Source organism: Phascolarctos cinereus, unplaced genomic scaffold (assembly GCF_003287225.1).
Source record: "Phascolarctos cinereus isolate Bilbo 61053 unplaced genomic scaffold, phaCin_HiC Scaffold_4;HRSCAF=312, whole genome shotgun sequence".
Lineage (NCBI taxonomy): Eukaryota > Metazoa > Chordata > Mammalia > Diprotodontia > Phascolarctidae > Phascolarctos > Phascolarctos cinereus.
Genome location: NW_027555847.1, coordinates 280809215 through 280831285, shown reverse-complemented (window position 1 = coordinate 280831285; position 22071 = coordinate 280809215). Strand labels below are relative to the sequence as shown.

The window sequence follows — 22071 nt, the reverse complement described above, 5'->3', positions numbered from 1 at the left end:
TATATTTTGCATGACTACACATGTGTAAGCTATATAAAATTGCTTGCATTCCTAATGGGGATGGGGGTGGGGAGGGAGGAAAGGAGAGAATTTGGAACTCAGAGTTTTAAAAATGAATGTTAAAAATTATTTTTACATGTTGGGGGAAAATAAAATGCTAAATATCCTACTGCATTAATGATTCCTGATATTTATAAAAATATGTGCAAATGAGGGAGGCATGTATTTTATATATTATTTTCCATAATTCAACTTTTATATTACATACAACTGCAAATATATACATATAATATACATACACACACACACATGCACATTTCAACATGATCTTACCATTTAATTGAACCTACATCTCCAACTTCATGTACTGTTCAAGTCTAATGTGAACTGAAAAATACTTTTGATTGAGTAACAGTTCTCTCACATGGTTCACACATTCTTCTTTTTTTAATTTTCCAAATAATATGTTCGTATTTTAATTTGATTCAGTGTACCAATGGATTCACTTTCTGTTTTTCTGTGTGTGTTGTTTTGTTTTTTTTAACAGATTGGATTTTTGACATTTTTACGGCTTTCTGTTTATCACCTGTATGGTAATCTGGAAGATTTTGAAGAACACTTAATTAGACTTCAGCCATATTTATATGGTAGAATCTCTTTTTATTTACTAAATGTAAAATGGTTTGTTACATAGTGAAAATCCAAAATTATCATGATAATCCTGGATTATATTTGCTTACATAGGGAAATGATTTATCAGAACAAGCGTAAGGCATTTTATTGAACTGTTCTTAAATTAAATGTAAATACAAGTGGAACTTTTTTTAGAGAAAATGGAAATGAATGAAAATGAATGTTGTATAATAACAATTACTCCCAGAGTTTTACCCTAGATAAGGAACAAAAAAAAATTAATCTTCACTTTGCAGAGGCAGGGGACTATGGAGGACATTGCATATATATCACACTTTGTTGATAGGTTAGTTTTACTGAACTGCTTTTTTCTCTCCTTTCTTTTTAATTTGTTATAAGAATTGTTCCGTAGGAGACAGGAAAGGAATATATTCAGCAACAAAGATGATGTAAAAACAAAAGATATCATTGATTTTAAAAAATGATGAACATTATATTTTCCAAAAAATATCTGAAATATGTGTATTTCTCTCTCACTTCAGAGAGTCCTACTAAATATTAGTGAAGAATAAGAATAGTAGGCATCTTCAATGTATATAGTGTTTGGATATGAGTAATAGTGTTTTGTCACATAATGATGTAGGCATATTTTATATATAATTTTGTATAGTGATCATCTAGAAAAATTTCATTGGATGTATACTAGAATGAAAGTGTATTACAAACAATGAGTGTATTACAAAACCTGAAAGTTATTATTGTAAAGAGATGTGATATAGAGGCATGGATAAAGAGATGGCCTCAGAGCAAGGAAGACTCATATAAATTTTGGCATTGTGATTTTGAACAAATCATTTAACTTTTCAGTGCTCTAGGAAACTCTCTAATGTTCTAAGATGTAGAGAAGGTGACAGAGTGAGTTTCCTCATCTGAGAATACCTTATATCGGTGAAATCACAGTTCTAGCCCCTATCTCTCATACTGTAATGTTCTTATGGTTCTCTTTGGGTGATACAATTCCTCAAATGGAGTCAATGCTGAATATTGTGATGCTATATGTATTTTTTTAATTTGGCTATGGCTATACATTGAATACAATCCATCAGTGGCTGATACTCTAGGTCCAAGAATCTAGAAAGATGGAAAAGTACTGAAATATTGTTGTTATCATTGAATGTATCACCACATTAAATATGCACATGAAGAAGGTAGCTGTTGATTTTAGAAAAAAAAACATTGTTTACTACCAATTCTTTCTTATAAGTCCTTATTTATCAACATTACTCATTTTGCTGCTGTTTATTTGAAATCACACAAAAATAGAGAAAGACTTTTCTAGCTAAATTTGAAATAATGATTTCCATGCAATCTTTTCTATGTCCTATTTTTATTTATGTCATCACAGAGGTCTGTGTCAGTAGAGAAAAGTCATTAATAAAAATATCTTTCCATTTCTGACCTGTCATCCTGTACCATTTTTACAGAACATGGTCCCCTTATATCTTTAAGTTACTTATTGATTCAACTTAATGAACATTTATCAAGTATCTGCTATGTGTTGGTCCCTGTTCTAAGTTCTGGGGATACAAAAAGAGGTAAAAGACAGTCCTTGCTTTAGAGGATCTTACAATCTAATGGAGGAGACAACATGCAAATAAATATATACATGACAAACTAAATGCAGGAAAAAATAGAAAATAATTTAAAGAAGGAAAGCCCTGGAATTAAGAGGGGTCAGAGAAAGCTTCCTAGAGAAGGTGGGGTTTTAATTGAGACCTAAAGGAAGCCAGAGAGGTCAGTAGTCAGATCGGGGGTGGGGGTGGGGAGAGTGTTCCAGGCTTGGGAGATAGTAGAGAAAATTCCCGCTGCTGAGAGATGCAATGTCTTGTTCTTGGAAAAGTCAGGAGGTCAGTGTTACAAACTACTATGTATAAACAAGGTATATATGAGATAAGTATGAAATAATCAGCAGAGGGAAGACACTAGAATTCATCTGGACTGGGAAAGGTTTCCTGTAGAAGATAGGATTTTAAGTAGGACTGAAAGGAAGCCAGGAAAGTCAGTAAGGAGAAATGAGGAAGGAGAGCATTACAGATATTGGTGCCATCCGGTGAAAATGCCTGATGTCTTGTTCGAGGAACAGAATGGATGACAGTATCACTGGATCACAGAGTACATGGGATGTGGTTGGGAGTATAAGATATAAGAAGACTAGAAAGTGGGGAGGGGATGTGGATTATGAAGGGCTTTGAATGCCAGAGAATTTTATATTGATCCTCAAGATGATAGGAAAATGTTGAGTTTAAATTAGGTTCAGAAGGTCACTTTCACAAGTACAAAATGTGGAAGGCATGGATAGACTACAATTTGTCTTAAAAATCTGGAAGGTTGGGAGCACCTAGGTGGCACAGTAGATGGAGCTCTGGCCTTGGAGTCAGGAGGACCTGAGTTCAAATTTGGCCTCAGACATTTGACACTTACTAGCTGTGTGACCATGGGCAAGTCACCAAAAAGAAAAAAAAAATCTGGAGGGTTGAGTAGACTGCAAGGTCAGTATGAGGCAATACTGACATAGCAGCCCAAAAAAGCTATGATTTTAAGCTGAATTGAGAGAGGCATAGAGTGTTTGGGACTAGAAAAGTGGTTGTTTTCTTATGTCTTGCTCTGGTCAGAGAGCATCTGGTGTCATATATGGTCATTTCTGGGTTGCTGCGTTTTCTAAAACTTATTTCTAGACTGAATAAGTATCTGAAGGGGGAGATGATAAAAACAGAGGAGGGTCTCAAGATCATGCCATATGGGGCTTAGGTCAGTGAAAAGAAATAAAGGTTTTTATCCTGAACACTTTGGAAAAAAATGTCAAGTATTCCAAGGATTTTCATATTGGAAGAGTTATTAAAATTGTTTTCTTTGCTACAGAGGGCAGAATAAGGAACAGCAAGTGAAAGTTGAAGAGAGAGGTAGATTTCAGCTTGAAATAAGGAAAACCTTCCTGAAAAATTGAAAATCATCCAAAAGTAGAATTAGCTTGCATTTGGAGGTATCCCCTCACCGAGGGCCTTCAAACAAAAGCTAAATGATTTCTGGTTGGAGATATGGATTGAATTATTGTTCAGGAAGGGCTGGACTAGATGACTTCTGAAATCTCTTTCATGATTGAAATTCTCTTATTCTGTCATTTCACCTTGATGGCATCTCTTTTTCTAATTTATCCTTTCAAAGAAGCAAGAATTGGGGCAGCTAAGTGGTGCAGTGGATAAAGCACTGGCCCTAAAGTCAGGAGGACCTGAGTTCAAATTTGGCCTCAGACCAAACACTTGACACTTGCTAGCTGTGTGACCCTGGGCAAGTCACTTAACCCCAGTTGCCTAAAAAAAAAAAAAGCAAAGCAGCAAGAGTCATCTTCAAGTGGAATTTTGATCATCTTACATGCCTTTCAGAATCTTACAATTTTGTAGTCTTTTACATAAAATTAAAACTCATGGTATTAGACTTTAAAAACCATATGTTCCTTACCTCTCTTTATCTTCTAGCTAATCTCTCAACATTTGATATAATGTACGATTGAATCAGACAACGTGCTTGTACCTTTCCCTCACCTTCATGTCTTAAGATCTCTAATTTGCTTTAAAGCATTTCCCTGAAGAGAGATAGAACCAATAGGAATGCTTTCCTTGAGGTTTGTAGGCACAACAGGCCCATTGATCAGTAAGCATTTATTAAAGTGTCTACTGTGTGCCAAGCACTGTGCTAGCCATTGGGCCTAGGCAAAGACCAAAAAGAAACATTTGCTGCTCTCATAGAGATTATATTTTATAGTAGGAGATAATGTGTACATATATAAGCACATTACATGCCTTGCACTTATTCTTTTAACCCATACTTAGATTCGTAGGTGTCCCCCAAACGATGGCTGTTTCATCTCCCCTCAGGATTCTAGGGATAACCCAGAGCTATTGGACTATCTTTCTAATGCTATGGCTTGTTGACTTTTCCCCATAATTATCAATTTATTTCAGTTAGCTAGACTTAATTATCCTTTATAGGGTCTATGACCTGTCCTCCTACAAGTATATAAAAGCCCAGGAGAAAGTAGGTTGAAGTTTAGAGAATACACATGGACGATTTGGGTTGTTGGAAGTCCTTTGCTTCCCTTGATGGGGGTGTGGAGGGTGTCTCATAAAGTTATTCTTAAGCATGCTCATGACAAATAAGTTCCTTTATTAACATGGATCTGAACTTTCTTGGAAATTTATAACCTTAGAAAATTATCTATGGGCACTGAAAGATTAAATGACTTGACCAGGGTCACACGAATCCAGGTCTTCCTGATTCCAAGACCAGTTCTATAATATTCCACACTGTATCTTCCTGAAAGTTAATAGTATTCTGATTGACTTGTTGGAGGCAGCCAAGCTTAAGTATGTAATGAGTCTGAAGCTTCAATTAGAGGGAAGATAGTGAGTGTGCTATGAGTCTGCATTTGAATGACATCAATTAATACCAGTATTTTAGAAAGGGTTGGGCTAAAAATACTGGATTGGAGTTGTTAATCATATAATAATTATTGTGTATTGATTATGCATCTATTACATATCTATCCTGTCTTTATGTCTAATTGGTAGCCTCCGTACGTAATTGAGGAATAACTGTTTAACTGGTCATTTAGTCATAATGAACTATCTGTATGGCTTTTGACTTGTTTACATTGCAATATTATATTGCCCCACAAAGATTCATAAATGACTTCAAAATGTCAGATTTTAAGTATTGAAATTAAATATAGTATAATAAGTAAAAGGCAGAATTAAATGTAAAATAATAATGATGTTTTGGAAACTTTTTTTTATACAATAGCACTTTGTTTTTGTGAAATCACCTACTGTAAGTATCCCAACATCCTTTCGAGCGTGGCTTTTATACAGAAGACTGGTGAAGTCATTTGCAGTCCAAAAAGGTTTCCTGAAGCATATGTAGACCCTAATACAAAGCAGAATCTGGGTTTTCCTGGCATGGTGGGTATCATCTAATACATCAGACAGCATTATTATGATTTAAAAAGCATGCTTGGTATTTAGTAAGGATTAATAAAAGATATATTTAGCTGGACAAATTTCCATGACTCTGTATAAACACAATAGTTATTAATATATAGTGATCCAAAATATTTAATTATAATGAATGTATTTTCTAGAATTTCTTTAGTTTAAAAATTAATATAACTATTACTTTGGTAGCGTAATGACAAGTGAATGAACAAAATTTATTAAGAGCTTACTATGCTTCAAGCGCTCTTGTAAGCACTGATACTACAGATTAAAAAGAAATGGACTTGAAAAGTTACTCACTTGTTGTGGAGTTGTGTCTGACTCTTTGTAACCCCCCTTTGGAATTTTCTTGGCAAAGATACAGGAATGGTTTGCCATTTCCTCCTACAACTCATTTAACTGAGGCAAACAGTTAAATGAATTGCCCAGGGTCACATAGCTAGTAAGTGTTTGAGGTCAGATTTGAACTCAGGAAGATGAGTCTTCTTGGCTCTAGACCTGGAACTCTATCCACTACACCACCTACTATCTACAACTAGTGCCTCCATTTTTATGTGGAAATTATGGGGTGAAATACTGAGGAGGAACATAAACACTGAATGATAATAAATCAGGCAGTTTATTGCTGATAGACATGCAAGCATGCAGCTCCCCAGCCCTTGAGCCCCATGGTTAAGGGAAAAATGTGGACTGGCTTGTTGTACAGTGGATGCACAACCTGGTTGATAGCCCATAATTCTGGGTCTCTATCCTTATACCTGTTACTCTTGGTGCACAGATTCACAGGGAACTTTCAGGAGAGAGATCTTAGGGACAATTAACGGACAGGTAGCCTAACTACAACCCTCGTTATTGCAAGGACATTATGATCAGGAGGTCTTTGCATGCACATCATACTTTCCCTAAATGAAACTGGTTAAACTGGTTATTGGACGTATAGGACCTTCTTTCTTGTTTAATCTTTTAAGTATTTTAACTCTTTTTTAAAAATTTAACATTTTCTACTCAGTTTTTCATCAGGAATATGTGTAAATCTTCTATTTCATTAAAGTCTGTTTTCCCCCCCTTGTAGATTTATACTGTTTTGCTATGTAAAATTATTCTTAGTCTTTATATGTTTTGCCTCCTGGAATATCATATGCTAAGCTCTCTACTCCTTTATCATGGTGGCTGCTAAATCTTATGTAATGCTAAGTATGAGTCAACAGTACTTCAGCTTTCTTTCTAGCAAATTGCAGTATATTTTCTTTGACCTAGAACAGAGGTGGGGAATCTCAAGTGGAGCACTTTGACTGAATCCAAACTTAACCCCTTAATAAAAGGATTTGTTTTGTAAAATTTGAACTCAGTCAAAAGGCCACACCCAAGTACCTAGAAGGCCGCATGTGGCCTCAAGGCCAGCGGTTCCCCACTCGTGAACCTAGATACTCTGGATTTTGGCAGTGACACTTTTAGAAGTTTTCATTTTGGGTTTCTTTTGAGAGGTTTCAGTTTTTGTTCTTTGGTTCTGAGGCATCTGGGCAATTTTTTTTTCATAATCTCTTGAAATATGACATCTAAACTTTTTTAGATTTTAGTATCTAGGTAGTCCAGTAGTTCTTAAATAACCTCTTGTTGACTGGTTTTCCAGATCACTTATTTTTGATTGAAAATATCTTCTATTTTCTTATACTTTTTCAGACTTTGAATATTTCTTGTTTTCTCATGGAATTATCTTATTTGATTCATTTTAATTTTCAAGTCATCTGTTGCTTGGGTAAAATTTTTTATCTTTTTGCGCTAAGCTGTTATTTTCTTTCTAAGTCTTTCCTCCACATCTCTCATTTCTCTTTTGATTCTTTCCTCTAGCTCTTTTATTTCATTTATAAAATCACGTTAAACTTAAAAAAAAAACCAAACTAACAGAAATTCTGGCTTCATTTCTTTCAAGTTTTCTGGTTGAAATTTTAGCCAAGAGTGTTTTTGAATAGTATATGTGTTTGTATATGCATTCCTTTTCTGTTTATCCATTTTTCCAGTCTTATTTCTGGACTTCAGACTATGTGTTAGGGCCATGCTTTGTGACATTTTTGTGGGAATGTTTAGGTGGTGCTTAGTCCCTTAAACAGGACTAAGCAGAATCCTGCTGCTACTTTCTTTAGATTTTAAGTGTTTCCTCAAGGATCTCAGGGACAGATCAGGCTGAAGACCTGCAATATTTCAGTGAGTCCACTGTGATCTCTTTCAGGGCAAAGTCTGGTTGAGGTCTCCCTGTCTGAACTTTAAAGGCTCTTGTCCTAGATTTGGATCCAGCAATACAGCTGTACACTTGACCTTGGTTAGAGATCCAGTAGACTGATGCTGAACCCAACTTCAGCACTGGAAAGCTCTGCATGTTTAGCAAAACAGAACATAAGGTTCCCCATCTGTCTGAGTTCAGTGCCTTGGTTATCGGTTGCAAGCTTCAGACTGAGCTGGGTGCTACATCTGAAACCTCCATGTCACACAGTTGCTGCTAGCTTTAGTTCCTATTTCTTGCTTGTAGATAGCATCAGGCCGAGACCACCCTTGCCCTGGCTCACCACTCCAAGGCACAAGTCCCAGCAGCTGTTCCTTCTCTATCACACTTAGTTCTAGGTCCTCTCCCGAGTCTTGATCTATGACCGAACTCTGGATAATTAGTGATTGAGCTGCAGATTGGAATCTCTTCTGCTCTCTGTACAATGAAAGATCTTTATCTTTTGGATCTGGAACCTCTTTCTTTCCTAGTGTACCACTACGTGTTTTCATTTAGTTCTAGTACTAAAAGGCTTCAAGTGTCTCTCCTGGCTAGCTCCTCTCTTCAATGTCTATAGATGTCTGTCTCTCTGTGCCTACCTGGATTAGAAAAATGACTCACTGTGACTTTTTTCCCTTATATTCTTGATTAAGATTCAGGCTGGTGCATTCACTTTTTTTTTTTACATTTAATTTTAATTTTTTCCTCAATTACATATAACCAAAATTGTTAACATTCATTTTTTAAATTTTGAGTTCCAAATTCTGTCTCTCCCTCCCCAACCCCCTCTTTGAGAAAGTAAGAAGTTTGATATAGATAACACATATGTAGTCATGTAAAACATTTCCATATTAACTATGTTCCAAAAGAAAATGCAGACCAAAAAAGCAAAAATAATAAAGAAACAAAAAAAGCATACCTAAATCTACATTCACAGTTCATCATTTCTCTCTCTGGAAGTGGATGATATTTTTCATCATAAGTCCTTCAGGAATTGTCTTGGATCATTATATTACATGGATTATTATATTGAGAATACCTAAGTCATTCACAGTTGCTCATACAATATTGCTATTACTGCGTACAATGTTCTCCTGATTCATTTCACTTCATATCAGTTCACATAAGTCTTCCCAGGTTTTTTTTCTGAAACCACCCTGTTTGATATTTCTTATAGCACAATAATATTCTGTTACAATTGTATATGAGAACTCATTCAACCATTTCCCAATTTCCAATTCTTTGTCACAACAAAAATTGCTGTTATAAATATTTTTGCATATACAAGTCCTTTTTCTTTTTCTTTGAGCCCTTTGGGGTATAGCCCTAGTGGTGATATTGCTGGGTCAAAGGGCATGCACAGTTTTATAACCCTTTGGGCATAGTTCCAAATTGTTTTCCAGAATGGTTGGATCAGTTCACAACACCACCAACAGTGAATTAATGTCCTTGTTTTTCCACATCCTTCCAACATTTGTCATATTCCTTTTCTGTCATGTTAGCCAACCTGATAGATATGAGGTAGTACCTCAGAGTTGTTTTAATTCACATTTGTCTGTCATGGTTTAGGGTATTTTTTCATATGACTATAGATAGTTTTGATTTCTTCTTCTGAAAACTGCCTATTCATATCCTTTGACCATTTATCAATTGGGTAAGGGCTCTTATCCTCATAAACTTGGCTCAGTTCCTCTATATTTGAGAAATGTGACCTTTATCAGAGAAACTTGCTATAATTTCCCCCCCCCCCAGTTTCCTATTTTCCTTCTAATCTTTTGCATTGGTTTTGTTTGTACAAAACCTTTTTAGTTTGTTGTAGTCAAAATTATCCCATAATGCTCTGTCTCTTGTTTGGTCATAAATTCTTTCCTTGTCCATAAATCCAATGGGCAAATACTCCATGCTTCTCTAATTTGCTTATAACACTTAATTCTAAATCGTGTACCCATTTTGACCTTATCTTTAGTGTATGTTGTGAAATTTGGTCCATATGGAGTTTCTGTCAAATTGCTTCCCAGTTTTTCCAGCAGTTTTTATCAAATAATAATTTCTTGTTCAAAAATATTAGATCATTGGGTTTATCAAACACTAGATTAGTATGGTCATGTACTACAGTGTATTATATATCTAATCTATTCCATTGATCCACCACTCTGTATCTTAGCCAGTACCAAATTGTTTTGATGATGACCACTTTGTAATACAGTTTCAGATCTGATACTGCAAAGGCACCTTCCTTCACAATTTTTTTCATTGATAACCTTGATATAATTGACCTTTTGTTCTTCCAGATGAATTTTATTATTTTTTTCTAGTTCTATAAAATAATTTTTGGAGGAGTAATTTGATTGGTATGGCACTGAATAAGTAAATCAATTTAGGCAGAATTGTCATTTTTAGTATATTGGCTCAGCCTACACATGACAACTAAAATTTCTCAAGTTGTTTAGATCTGACTATATTTGTGTGAAAAGTGATTTGTAACTGTGTTCATAGAGATCCTACGTTTTTCTTGGCAGGTAGATGCCCAAGAATAATAGTGGTGATAATGGGCATCCTTGCTTCATCTCTAATCTTATTGGAAAGGATTCTAGCTTATCCCCATTACAGATAATGCTTATTTTTTGGTAGGTACTACTTATCATTTTAAGGAAAAGTTCCATTTATTCCTTTACATCCTAGTGTTTTTTGATAGTAATGAATGTTGTATTTTATCAAAAGCTTTTGCTACATTTATTGAGATAATTTTGATTTTTGTGTTTTCTTTTAATTGATATGCTCAGTTTTCTGGATAGTCTTCCTAATATTGAAGCAGCCTTGCATTCCTGGTATGAATGTCACCTTTTCCTCATGTATGATCTCTTTGATATATTGTTGTAATCTTCTTACTAGTACCTTATTTTAAAATTTTGCATCAATATTCATTAGGTAAATTGGTCTATATGTTTCTTTCTCTGTTTGTCATCTTCCTGGTTTAAGATGAGCACAATATTTGTATCATAGAAGAAATTTGGTAGGACTCTTTTTTTGCCCATTTTTCCAAATAGTTTTTAATAGTGTTGCAATTAATTGTTCTTTAAGTGTTTGGTGGAATTTACTTATAATTCCATCTGGTCCTGGGGATTTTTTCTTAGGGAGTTTATTGTTTGTCAGTTCTTTTTTCTAAGATAGGGTTATATAAGTATTCTACTTGCTCTTCTGTTAGTCTGGGCAACTTATATTTTTATAAATATTCATCTACTTAAATTAGATTATTAAATTTATTTCATATAATTGGACAAAATAGCTCCTAATAATTGCTTTAACTTCACCTTCATTGGTGTGAATTTACTGTTTTATTTTTAATACTGGTAATTTGGTTTTGGGGTAGCTAGGCAGCACGGTAGATAGAGCTACATCAAAAGCCTTTACTCTCCTGAGCCAATTAAGTGTCCACTATGGTTTTGTACCTTTTAAGGAATGGAATACACAAACTGACATAATGGAGGACTCTGGCAGATATTCCTCCTACCAGAAGGAAAAAATAAAGAATTATGCTTCAAAAGCATAATTATTAAGATTTAACAATTAATTGGATAGTTGGTGTGAAAGAGACTGAGTAATCAAAGATGACTGATCCCAAGATTGATTACTTGATTGACTTGGAAAGATGGTGGTGCCCTAAAGTAATAGATACATTTGGAAAAAGTATGGGTTTTGATGAAATATAATGAGGACTGTTTTGGAGATGTTGAGTTTATGAGAAATGCCCAATAGGCAGTTGACCACTTGGAGGTTGTTGAGGTCATCATGAAAGAGTGTGTAGAAAAAGAAGTAGTTCCAGGACAGTTTGGTAATAGCCATGGTTAGATGGCACTATATGGATTCTATCTTTTATTTTTTTAAAATTTTATTAATTTATTTTGATTTATCAACAATCACTTCCATATGCTTTTGAGTTGAAAATTTTTCTCCCTCTTCTTCCCCCCACCCTCCCCAATATGGCATACAATATGATATAGGCTTTACATTTATATTCCTATTAAACATATTTTCACATTAGTGAAGTTGTAAGTAAAAATTAAAAGCAATAGAAGGAACCATCAGAAAGATGAAACAAAACTCAACAGAAGGTAAAAATAAATGATAGCGATTTGACTTCCATAGTTCTTTCTTTGGATGTGGACAGCATTTTCCATCCCCGAGGCCTCTGGAGATGTCTTATATCCTTGTAATGCTGAGAAGAGTTCAATTTAACAATATTAGTCATTGCATAATGTGGCTGTTGTGTACAAAATCTTTTTGGTTCTGCTCACTTCACTCAGCATCAGACCATATAAGTCTTTCCATGTTTTTCTGAAGTCAGCCTGTTCATCATTTCTTATACCACAACTTGCTCAGCCACTCCCCAGTTGATGGGCATCCTCTCAATTTCCAATTCTTTGCCACCACAAAAGGAACTGCTATGAATATTTTTGTACATGTGGGTCCTTTTTTCCCATTTGTTGGATCTCTTTGGGATATAGCCCTAAAAGTGCTATTGCTGGATCAAAGGGTATGCACATTTTTGTAGCCCTTTGGGCATAGTTCCAAATTGTTCTCCATAATGGTTGGATCATTTCACAACTCCACCAACAATGTATTAGTGTTCCAATTTTCCCACATCTTCTCCAACATTTATCATTTTCCTGTTTTGTCATGTTGGCCAATCTGATATGTGTGGTGTGGTACCTCAGAGTTGTTTGGATTTGCATTTCTCTAATCAGTAACGATTTAGACCATTTGTTCATATGACTATAGATGGCTTTAATTTCTTCATCTGGATTCTCCATCTTTTAAATGAGGGTAATAGGAAGTGAAGAATGTTTATTCTTAGTCTCCGTGTGGTATACATATACTTTGATTCAGCCCTGCTGGGGCTACAAATCTATTTGCTACTGTTTTTTACAATGGGTGAATTCTTTCCTGATCCCCACAATTGTTAATGTTTTCTCCTTTAAAAATTACATCTGTTTTGTATATAATTATTTTTCACATGCTTATATGTGTATATGTTGGCTCCTTAATAGAATGTGAGCTTCTCTAGGGCAGGAACAATTTCATTTTTATCTTTATATCCCTAATGCTTGCTACAGAGTAGGAAGGAAGGAAACAAACATTTATTAAGCTTCTACTGTATGCCAAGCACTGTGCTAAATGCTTTTCAAGTATTATCTCATTTAGCCCTCACAACAACCCTGGCAAGTATGTACTATTATTATTCTCACTTACAATTGAAGAAATTGAGGCAAATAGAGATTAAGTGACTTACCCAAGATCACACAGTTAACATCTGCAGCTAAATCTGAACTCAGATCTTCCTACCTCTAGGCCCAGTGCTTTATCCACTGTGATACCTAGCTACTTCTGTAGGCATTTCTAATAAATGATGATTGATTGATTGATACTTCCGTTCTCAAGTTCAACCAAGTGCTCACTTATTTTAAATAGTATATGTTGTAATGATACTTTCGTACAATGAAATAATTTTTTATACTTTAAAAAAGTTAAATTACTCATACTACTTCAATTTCCTCATCTGTAAGATTAGACGGTTGTATTATATGACAGCTAAGAGCTCTCCAACTGCAAAATTCTATGACCTTATGTCATTTTGACTGAATTTGATCCACCTTATTTAGTCTTATAATTACAACCCCATTTTATAGTGTAAATATCACTGTTTTAATGGAAAATTGCTACCTCAAGTTACCATGGCAAATTAATATATAAGGTCTAATTTGATAACCTCAGCTTCTTCTGAATTCAGAGCTGGCTCCCCAGTGCAGGCTAATCCATTGTAGCTTTTCCAGTTCATCCAAGCATATAATTATCACCCTTCACTGTCTTCCCCCCCACTCCACCATTTTCTCCCATTCCTTTTTGGTTGTTGAGATTATTAGCATAATATACTGTTGGAGTTATGAGTCTCCCCATTTTGGAGGGAACACCTGAAAGTGTCAAGGATCTGTTGATTTTGTGTGTGTGTGTGTGTGTGTGTGTGTGTGTGTGTGTGCGCGCGTGTGCGTGTGTGTGTGTGCGTGTGCGTGTGTGTGTTTAATTTATGTAACTCTTGTATTTCTATGGAGATGAGAGATATTCGAGGAGACATTATCCTGGAATTCATCCTAGTGACATTTTGAAGCTAGGACTTCTTTGAGTGTTTTAGAGGATTCCTAGGAAAGGGAAACTAGAAAAATTGTGTACTAGTAGATAGTTGGACTTTGGTATGTTAGATTGAATGTTTGAGTCTGAATCCCAACAAGTTAATCAGCATTAGTAACAGCAGAGTCCCCAGAAGAAAGAGCCAGGGCGCATACTCTTCTCAGTTCTCAACCTTGTCCTTTCCATGTAGCCCCAGTGTGTTCTCCGTCTTAGGGTCTCATGGACAGAACAGGTTTGAGAACTGAACTCACGTGCTCCCTAGCTCTTCCCTGTGGGGATTCTGATTTCTGCTACTAATGCTGATGAAGTTGGGCAATAGAGAGACTGTTCTGAACTGCCGGGAGTGATGGCTGAGATATGTCTTTCATTCCCACCTGCCTCTGCAACAGAGACAGGAACAACTACCACTTCATTCACCTTATTCCTCCAGAGTTTTCCCTCTCCCTCTTTCCCATAAGGGGGGAGAAGTTAAAAGCAAAATACAGTCTTTTCTTCTCCTTTAGTTAGCATCCTGTTTATATTCAGTGGACTGTCCTCCCTCTACTTTTTCTTTCTCTCCTCTTTCGTTCTATTCCTCTTTATAGAAAGCCACCAATCCTTACGGTGCTAATAGCATGAATAGCACTTTGGGAAAGGTATGGATTTGTAAAAAGGTAGATAGAAGCATTCTGTAGCAGCTTGAGGGACAGGTTAGCTGACAGAGATGGTGATTCCCACTAAAGGTCACAAACTCATTATAGGCCTATTGAGATGATATTCCTTAGCCAGCTTAAGTTTTTATAAATACGAGAGAATTTTAAATAGATTAATAACCTAAAGTGAATTAAAATCCCTAGACATAGGAGAGATAAGTAAGCCTTTGGGGCAACAATGAAGAAAAGATTTGGAGGAAAGGGGAATTCATTACTGGGCATATATACCTTAATATGATTCCTCTTTGGATTTTTTGCCAATAATCTTTTGTTTTACCCAAACCAATTTTCACTTGAGAGTAGGGCTTTCCTTGAGGAGTATCATCTCACTATGTGGGTCACCTTAACTTGAGGGAACCTTTACATATACTTTAGCCCCTGTGGGCTTAACTGAAGGAGGAAGAGAGAAAAGGGAATAAACATTTAGATAGCACCTATTATGTGCTATGCCATTTTAAAAAAATAAATATTAACTCATTTGATCCTCACAACAACCTTGTCAGGTAAGTGCATTTTTCAGTTAAGGAAACTGAGGTAAACAAAGGTTAAATTACTTGCCCAGTGTCACACAGCCAGTGTCTGAAGCTGGATTCAGACTCAGGTTCTCCTGATGCTAAGCCTAGTGCTTTATCCCCTGTGCCACCAACTGTCAGCTGGGAGATATCTCAACTTTGCAGAATGTGGGCAGTGCTCCTGCATCTCCCTCTTTCATTTGCTACAAACTGGGCAGTGTCTTTTGTATTACACTAAGTGTCTCTATGTTTTGATAGATTTTGTATTCAAAGTAAAATGATATAATTTAAGATATATTTACTGATTCATGGTTACGACTTCGGTAGATTACATAATCAATTAAATGATTATAGTTGCTTACTATTTATAGGGAATTGTGCTAAGCACTAGGTGAGATGCAAATTTAGATATGAAAGTGTTCCTGCATTAATGGAATTTATAGTCTCATAGGTAGGTGAGACACATATACAGCAATTATATGAAAACATGGAGGATCTATGATTTCATCATCATAAGAAATTTCTAAGGGAGAATTCTATCTACCAATTGTTTGTAGCCAATCTGTGACTTACTTAGTAGAAAAATTCTAGGGAGCTGCTTAAAGCACATAAAAGTTAAAGGGTTTTCTCAGAGTCGCATAGTGGTCAGAGTCTTTAACAGAGCTTTTCCTTACTTTCAGCCTTATATGTTATGCTGTCTCTATATAATAGAATATTCTGGTTCATACACTGAGTACTTAGGATGGCATCTCTCCATATGGAGAAGCTAGAGACTTCTGGGAGAAGTGTGATGATGTATAAGGGAAATGCCTTATGGAGGAGCATGTATTGGAAGGGAGGGCCTTTGACAATCTGAGGAAGCATTCCAAAAGGCCTGTTGTTATCAGTTTCAGCCTCTTTTGCCTCATTCCTCTCTGAGCAGTGTGGTGATTCCTGGGACATGAAAGTAGAAAAGCATAGGGTATGTTCAGAGAACAAAGAGAAGTGTAATTTCTCCACACTCTAGAGTGAAATTTGTGGAACTGGAGTGTAGAGCCTATGAAGAGAGACAAGGAAAGATAAAATTGGAAAGAAAAAGGCACCAGATTGTTTTGTCTTGAATGCTGACTAAAGTAGTTTGGGCTTCATTTGGCTGGCAACATGAGACTTCCGAAATGTTTTGAGTAGAAGAATGACATGATCAATTTAGATATGTTTAATAGCACTCTCAAAAAAAAAAACATTCAGAGCACTTTTTGTGTTATCGTCTCTTCCAATAACAACATATCTTTATGATCATTTCACATGACATATAAATTCAGAACATAAAGTAGAATGAAACAGAATATTACATTACAGAAGACACTGAATCAAGTAGTAAACATTCTCTATATCCCTAGCAAATGGATGTCATCTTCCATAGTTCTTGGGGACTGGTATACTAATTAGTTCCCCAGGAAATCTGTTTGCCTCTCCAATATAGGAAGAAAGGGCCATAGTCAGATTGTTCACAACAGTAGTATTGAACATAAGAGTTCATAGTTGCTCTGCTTAAAATTCTAAGTTGTCCCTGTTGGTCTAGGAAGCATAACTTTTTTCTCAACCGGTTGGGAAAATACTAGCCAGGTTTTTATTTATATTTCTCTCTTCTACTCCTACCTTTATCACACTGCAGCATTTCTTGAGAGACTTTTATAGCACTAAAAATATCACTTGATTCTACTCTCCTCGTCCAGTCAGAGCATGCATTGGGCAATGTTGCTCTGTGGTAGACTTACGTACAGTCTTCTGGGAAGTGTAATATAGATAATTTCCCTCAAAGATCAAGTCTCTTGGCATCAGACATAATGAAAGCTATCCACAGACAAGAAAAAATTCTATATAAAGAATATTAGTATGGTATCAGAACTAAGGATGGACCCAAACAGAGAGAGAGTGATGGTGAAATAATTAGTAAGCTATTGAAGTGGCATTAAGGGTTTGCATATAAGGATAGTGGTAATGGAAATGGGTAGGGGGGGAATATGTTGAGAAAGATATTTTGGAAGTAGAATTAAGAAATGGTCCCTATGAAATATTGAGTCTGCTGCCTGAAAATCAAATTAGCTAAATACTGTAAGTTCTGTGATGGTAAGCCACTAATATCTATGGCAGTCCATGAAACAAAAATTCAAAATAGCTCTCAGCCACGTGTAGCTTCTTTTACAATGTCAGGGGCAGAGTGATAGAAAAGGAGGGAGACATTAATTTAACTATTGCTATACCTAATGTATTAATATGCTTAACTATGGTCCACCAAGAACTAACAAGTTTACCAGCGAATTAACAAATAAAATAATAAACTACTAGAGAAACTTAAATATATCGATAGTGCCTTTCTTACTATGTTTATAAGTGCATATAGTTGATATAGTCACAGAATGTCCTGAATATAATCAAAAATATAGATGAGAATGCTATTACATGTGTAACCAGATGAAATTTTTAAAATTTTCACAAAAATGGGAGCATGTCTCCTGTCTTTGGAGAGATAAATAAAAGAACTGGCAGAATTGGTTCTATCATGTGTCTAAAAGTAACAAGATACATAATTTTATGGGACACCTGGTCATCTTTCTTTGCAGGGCTTATGATGATGAGCATAAGCCAAAATAACACTGAAGATTTGTGAAGAAGCTTATCTAATATCTATCTTTTGCAGAGAATGGAGAGGTAGAAAAATTCTTTGACATTTGACAGCATCCTCCAAACACTTAAATCAATCAGTGGTTTTCAGTTACTTTAGTGTGAAGATGGGCAAAAAGAAAGATTAAAAATATGTTGGAAAATATCATTCTAGATTGAGAAATGAAAAATATCAAAGGTTCATTGACTATGTAGGAGCTTCATGCCTGTATATCATGAATACTTTCTTTAGGAAGAGAATCAGGCTGTGTCGCACTTTGAAGTCATCAAACGTCACTCTAAGTTTAAATTGACTATGTAATAATAGATAGGAAATAATGGATTGTTGATGTGTGAATAATTTCCTAATCAGCTGTCTATGCAGAATTAATATCTGCACCAAATTAGAATGAGAAAGATGTGAAGAAGGTAATTAAAACATCTTCCCTCTGACCAAACAGGCTGTTGACAGCAAAATGGGAAATGGATAAAGTAAAAAACATCATCAGAGACTATCATCAAAAGTTTAGTCCATATAAGGCAATTTCCTCTATATATGAAGGTCAACAAAACCAAAAAAATCATTGCACAACCAAACACTGGATAACTTTGCCAAGCAAGAGAACAGCTAATGTCAACGCTATATGTAAACTTATTTGTAAAATATAAGAGTAGCAATCAAATCATAAAACATCAAAGTGATGGAGAGGGAAATGAATCTGCAAAAATCTTGGTTTGACATTGAATCATCTCTCTAATCTTATTCCTTACACTGCCCATGTACTCTTCTACTCAGGGGCACTGTCTTTACTGTTCCTTGAACAAGACACTCCATTTCCCAATTCTGGGAATTTTTGCTAGCTGGAACGTTCTCCCTCCTAGTCTGTACCTCCTGGCTTCCCTTGCTTCCTCAAATCATAACTAAAATTCCTCCAGCTACAGGAAGACTTTTCCAATTCTCCCTAATTTTAATATCTTCCCTCTGTTGCTTATTTCCTATTTATTTGTGTTTGCACATAAGTGTTTGCTTGTTGTCCCCCATTAGATTGTGAAACTGGACCACTAATCCCTACACACCTACATACAATACCTGCAGCTACTGACTTATTTGAAAGTATAAGATACCTATGTTTTATTGTTTTTGTGACCCCATTTGGGGTTTTCTTGGCAAAGATACTAAAGTGATTGGCCATTTTCTTCTCTAGCTCATTTTACAGATGAAGAAACTGAAACAAACAGGGTTAAATGACTTGCCCAGGCTAAGTGCCTGAGGCCAGATTTGAACTCAGGAAGATGAAGCCTAGCACTCTATTCACTGTGCCACTTAGCTGCTCAACATATTTAGTATAATGTTTATAGGGGATTTATGAAAAGACACAGATATAAGAATCCCACAGTGAGAAGGCAGAAATGGATTGTGATGTGCTTTTAGGAGAAGATCTATCCGAGTATCAGAGTAAATACCCTCATTCTCAGCTATATTCTTGAGTGTTAAGGTGCCTTGATAATAAGAATAATTGAAAAACTGTGCTATCTGAATTTCTTTCTGGTAACAAGACCTGAATCATTCTTGGCAAATGCAGTAGTGAAAAATACTGAGAAAAACTGCTCATGTTTTTGAAGAACACTTTAATAACCTTTTAGTCCACTTACAAATAGCCAGGTCTATGCTAGAACCAGTTCAAACTAATGAGAGCTTATTGTTAAATTTCCAGTGTGAGCATTTAAATCTCTGGAATCCACAATTACTACAAATCAGCATGTGATTTATTGTTCCCCATACCCCAAATTACATATTGCAAATTGAAGTATACAGAATTTTTGAAGGATTATTAGGAACTAGATTACTGGTCTTCATAATCAATAAGTGATGTCCTCTTATACTTTTTTCTATTTAATTAGTCAGAAGTGATATAGACCTAACAACAGGAAGACATCCAAAGAAACCAGTTTTTTATTATTCTTATGTCACTTATCAGGCTACCTTAATAATTTGGAATATAGTAGAGAATGAGGATACTTACTCTGATACTTCAATGGGTCTGTGACTTCACCTTTGTAAGAGATCAAAATCCATTTCTATCTTTTCATGTTATAGAATTCTTTAGGTCCTTTCATAAATCTTTTATAAATGATATACTTGAAAATGTTTGAGGCTTCATTGATTCCAGGTCTTTGAAAAATCAATTCACCTCCTTTTCTGGTAAGTATTACATAGCTTCAATCTCTTTTCCAAACTTCTGCTTTCTCAGTACTATTTTTTCTTCTGTGGTTTTGAGTGGAAATATAGCAGTTCTATTATCTGATGATACTTATCTAATGATTAGTATAGATAACTATAGAGACATTTCTGTTTACCTTCTTTTTATTTTGAGGTGTTAATGCTTATGCAATAATTTGACTTATTTGAGTCTCATGCCAAGCTTTATGAAGCTATTGATTCCCCTTACACTGCTTTTCACTGTTTTCCGAGATGATATTGTTTCTAATCTTCTATCATATTCCTCTTAGATATTGCACAGGACAGCATATATCTTAAACCAATGTTACCCTTGCCTTCCAATGTCTCTCTAGTTGGCAAAGATATCAGAGTGTCTATTTGGTTTAGGTGTGTTTTTGGGGATTTTGTTGTTCTCTCATGGCAATTATTTTTATGCTTGAAACCTCTTTAAAAAATGGCAAAAACCAGTCAACATTAATTAAGCACTTACTATTTGTTGCTGTCAAGTAGCATTGGGCACTGGGGACACACACCCAAAATAAAATGTACCTTGTCCTCAAGGAGCTTACATTCCATTGGGGCAAGGTCTGAGCCTCCATTTATTACCATTTTCAATATCTTTCCAAAATATTGGAAATTCTAGTGGATAAACTTTATAGGTTATCCGTCCATCTCATGAGTGCTAGATTGTGAATTAGAGAACCTGGGTTCAAATTTTAGCTTTGCTGCTTATTGTCTGGGTGACCCTGAGCAAGTTTTTTGCTTCCTTTTTGATTCTTTTGTTTCTTTTTTTTTCAGTTTCCTTATCTGTAAAAAGGAGGGAGCTGGACTAGATGACTTCTGAAGTCTCTTTCTGCTTTGAATCCGTGTCCTTTTGATCCTATCCTAGTCTGAACAATAGAGATATTTGTTATCTGCTTGGTTTTTCCTATGTGGATAGATAGCTTAAACTCTTTTGAACAATTATATATCTTCTTTATGAAGCTCTGCAATATTTTGGGTCTTGTTTCAGTCAGTACAATGTCATCTGCAAGTGTAGTATCTGGAGGACCTTGCTATGTATGAGTCTTTCATTAATTTTGACTGTGTACTACACATCCTCCTTGATAGTGTCAAACACTTTTAGTGATCTCATGCCTCTATTTTATGCCTTACTTTATATTAATAATGAAGGTCATTGAACAATGTCATTTTTCAAGGAATCTTGTATAATTTTTATGAGAAGCACCTTATTAAAAGGAGAATTTTCAAGGCAGAGTTTTGTTCTCTAGATTAAATATTTTTGTTTTTCTTTTGTTAGTTAAATGATAAATACTATGGGATTCCCTCTCCTCTCCTCTTGCATTTACTATAGCCAGTTATTCAGATCCTTTCTTTACTAACACAGAATATTCAAATGAACCCTTATCCTTAATAGTAAAAAATTTCAAGGTCCTGATCCTTTTTCTTTTTTTTTCAGTTTTCTAACAAATTAACAATTCTAACAGTAAATCTCTTTTGCATTTGGATATTTTGATGTGACATTACTTGACACTTTTTTAAATCTCTTTAATTAACGCTTATGAACTAGACCTCTAGTTTTTAAAATTGTACATAATTGTTAGCCATTATTTCTTTCATGCAATTATCCCTTAATACTACTTAAGACTGTTAAAATGATACTTTTGAGAAATAGAAGCATAATATGTGAACTCATGGTAATTTTTGATGATCAGTTCTAAAAGTAATTTTTTAAAATGAATGCAATTCTCAGAACACTTAATTCTTCACAGAAGTTCATTGATTATTGTTAATATATTATTAAAGGCAGCTGGTGACATAGTACTGAGCCTAGAGTCAGGAAGACCTGAGATCAGTTTGGCCTCAGACACTTACTAGCTAT

At 35.2% G+C, this 22071-nt stretch overlaps 1 protein-coding gene across 1 annotated transcript in view; it reads left to right on the top strand.

Annotated features, from left to right (window-relative positions):
* Positions 1 to 22071, top strand: part of TMEM232 (transmembrane protein 232) — a 176110-nt gene that overhangs the window by 35028 nt on the left and 119011 nt on the right. Inside the window, exons 5-6 of the mRNA XM_020968819.2 lie at positions 548 to 647; positions 5491 to 5648. Coding sequence (XP_020824478.1) covers positions 548 to 647; positions 5491 to 5648 — 258 coding nt within the window. The remainder of the gene's footprint in view (positions 1 to 547; positions 648 to 5490; positions 5649 to 22071) is intronic.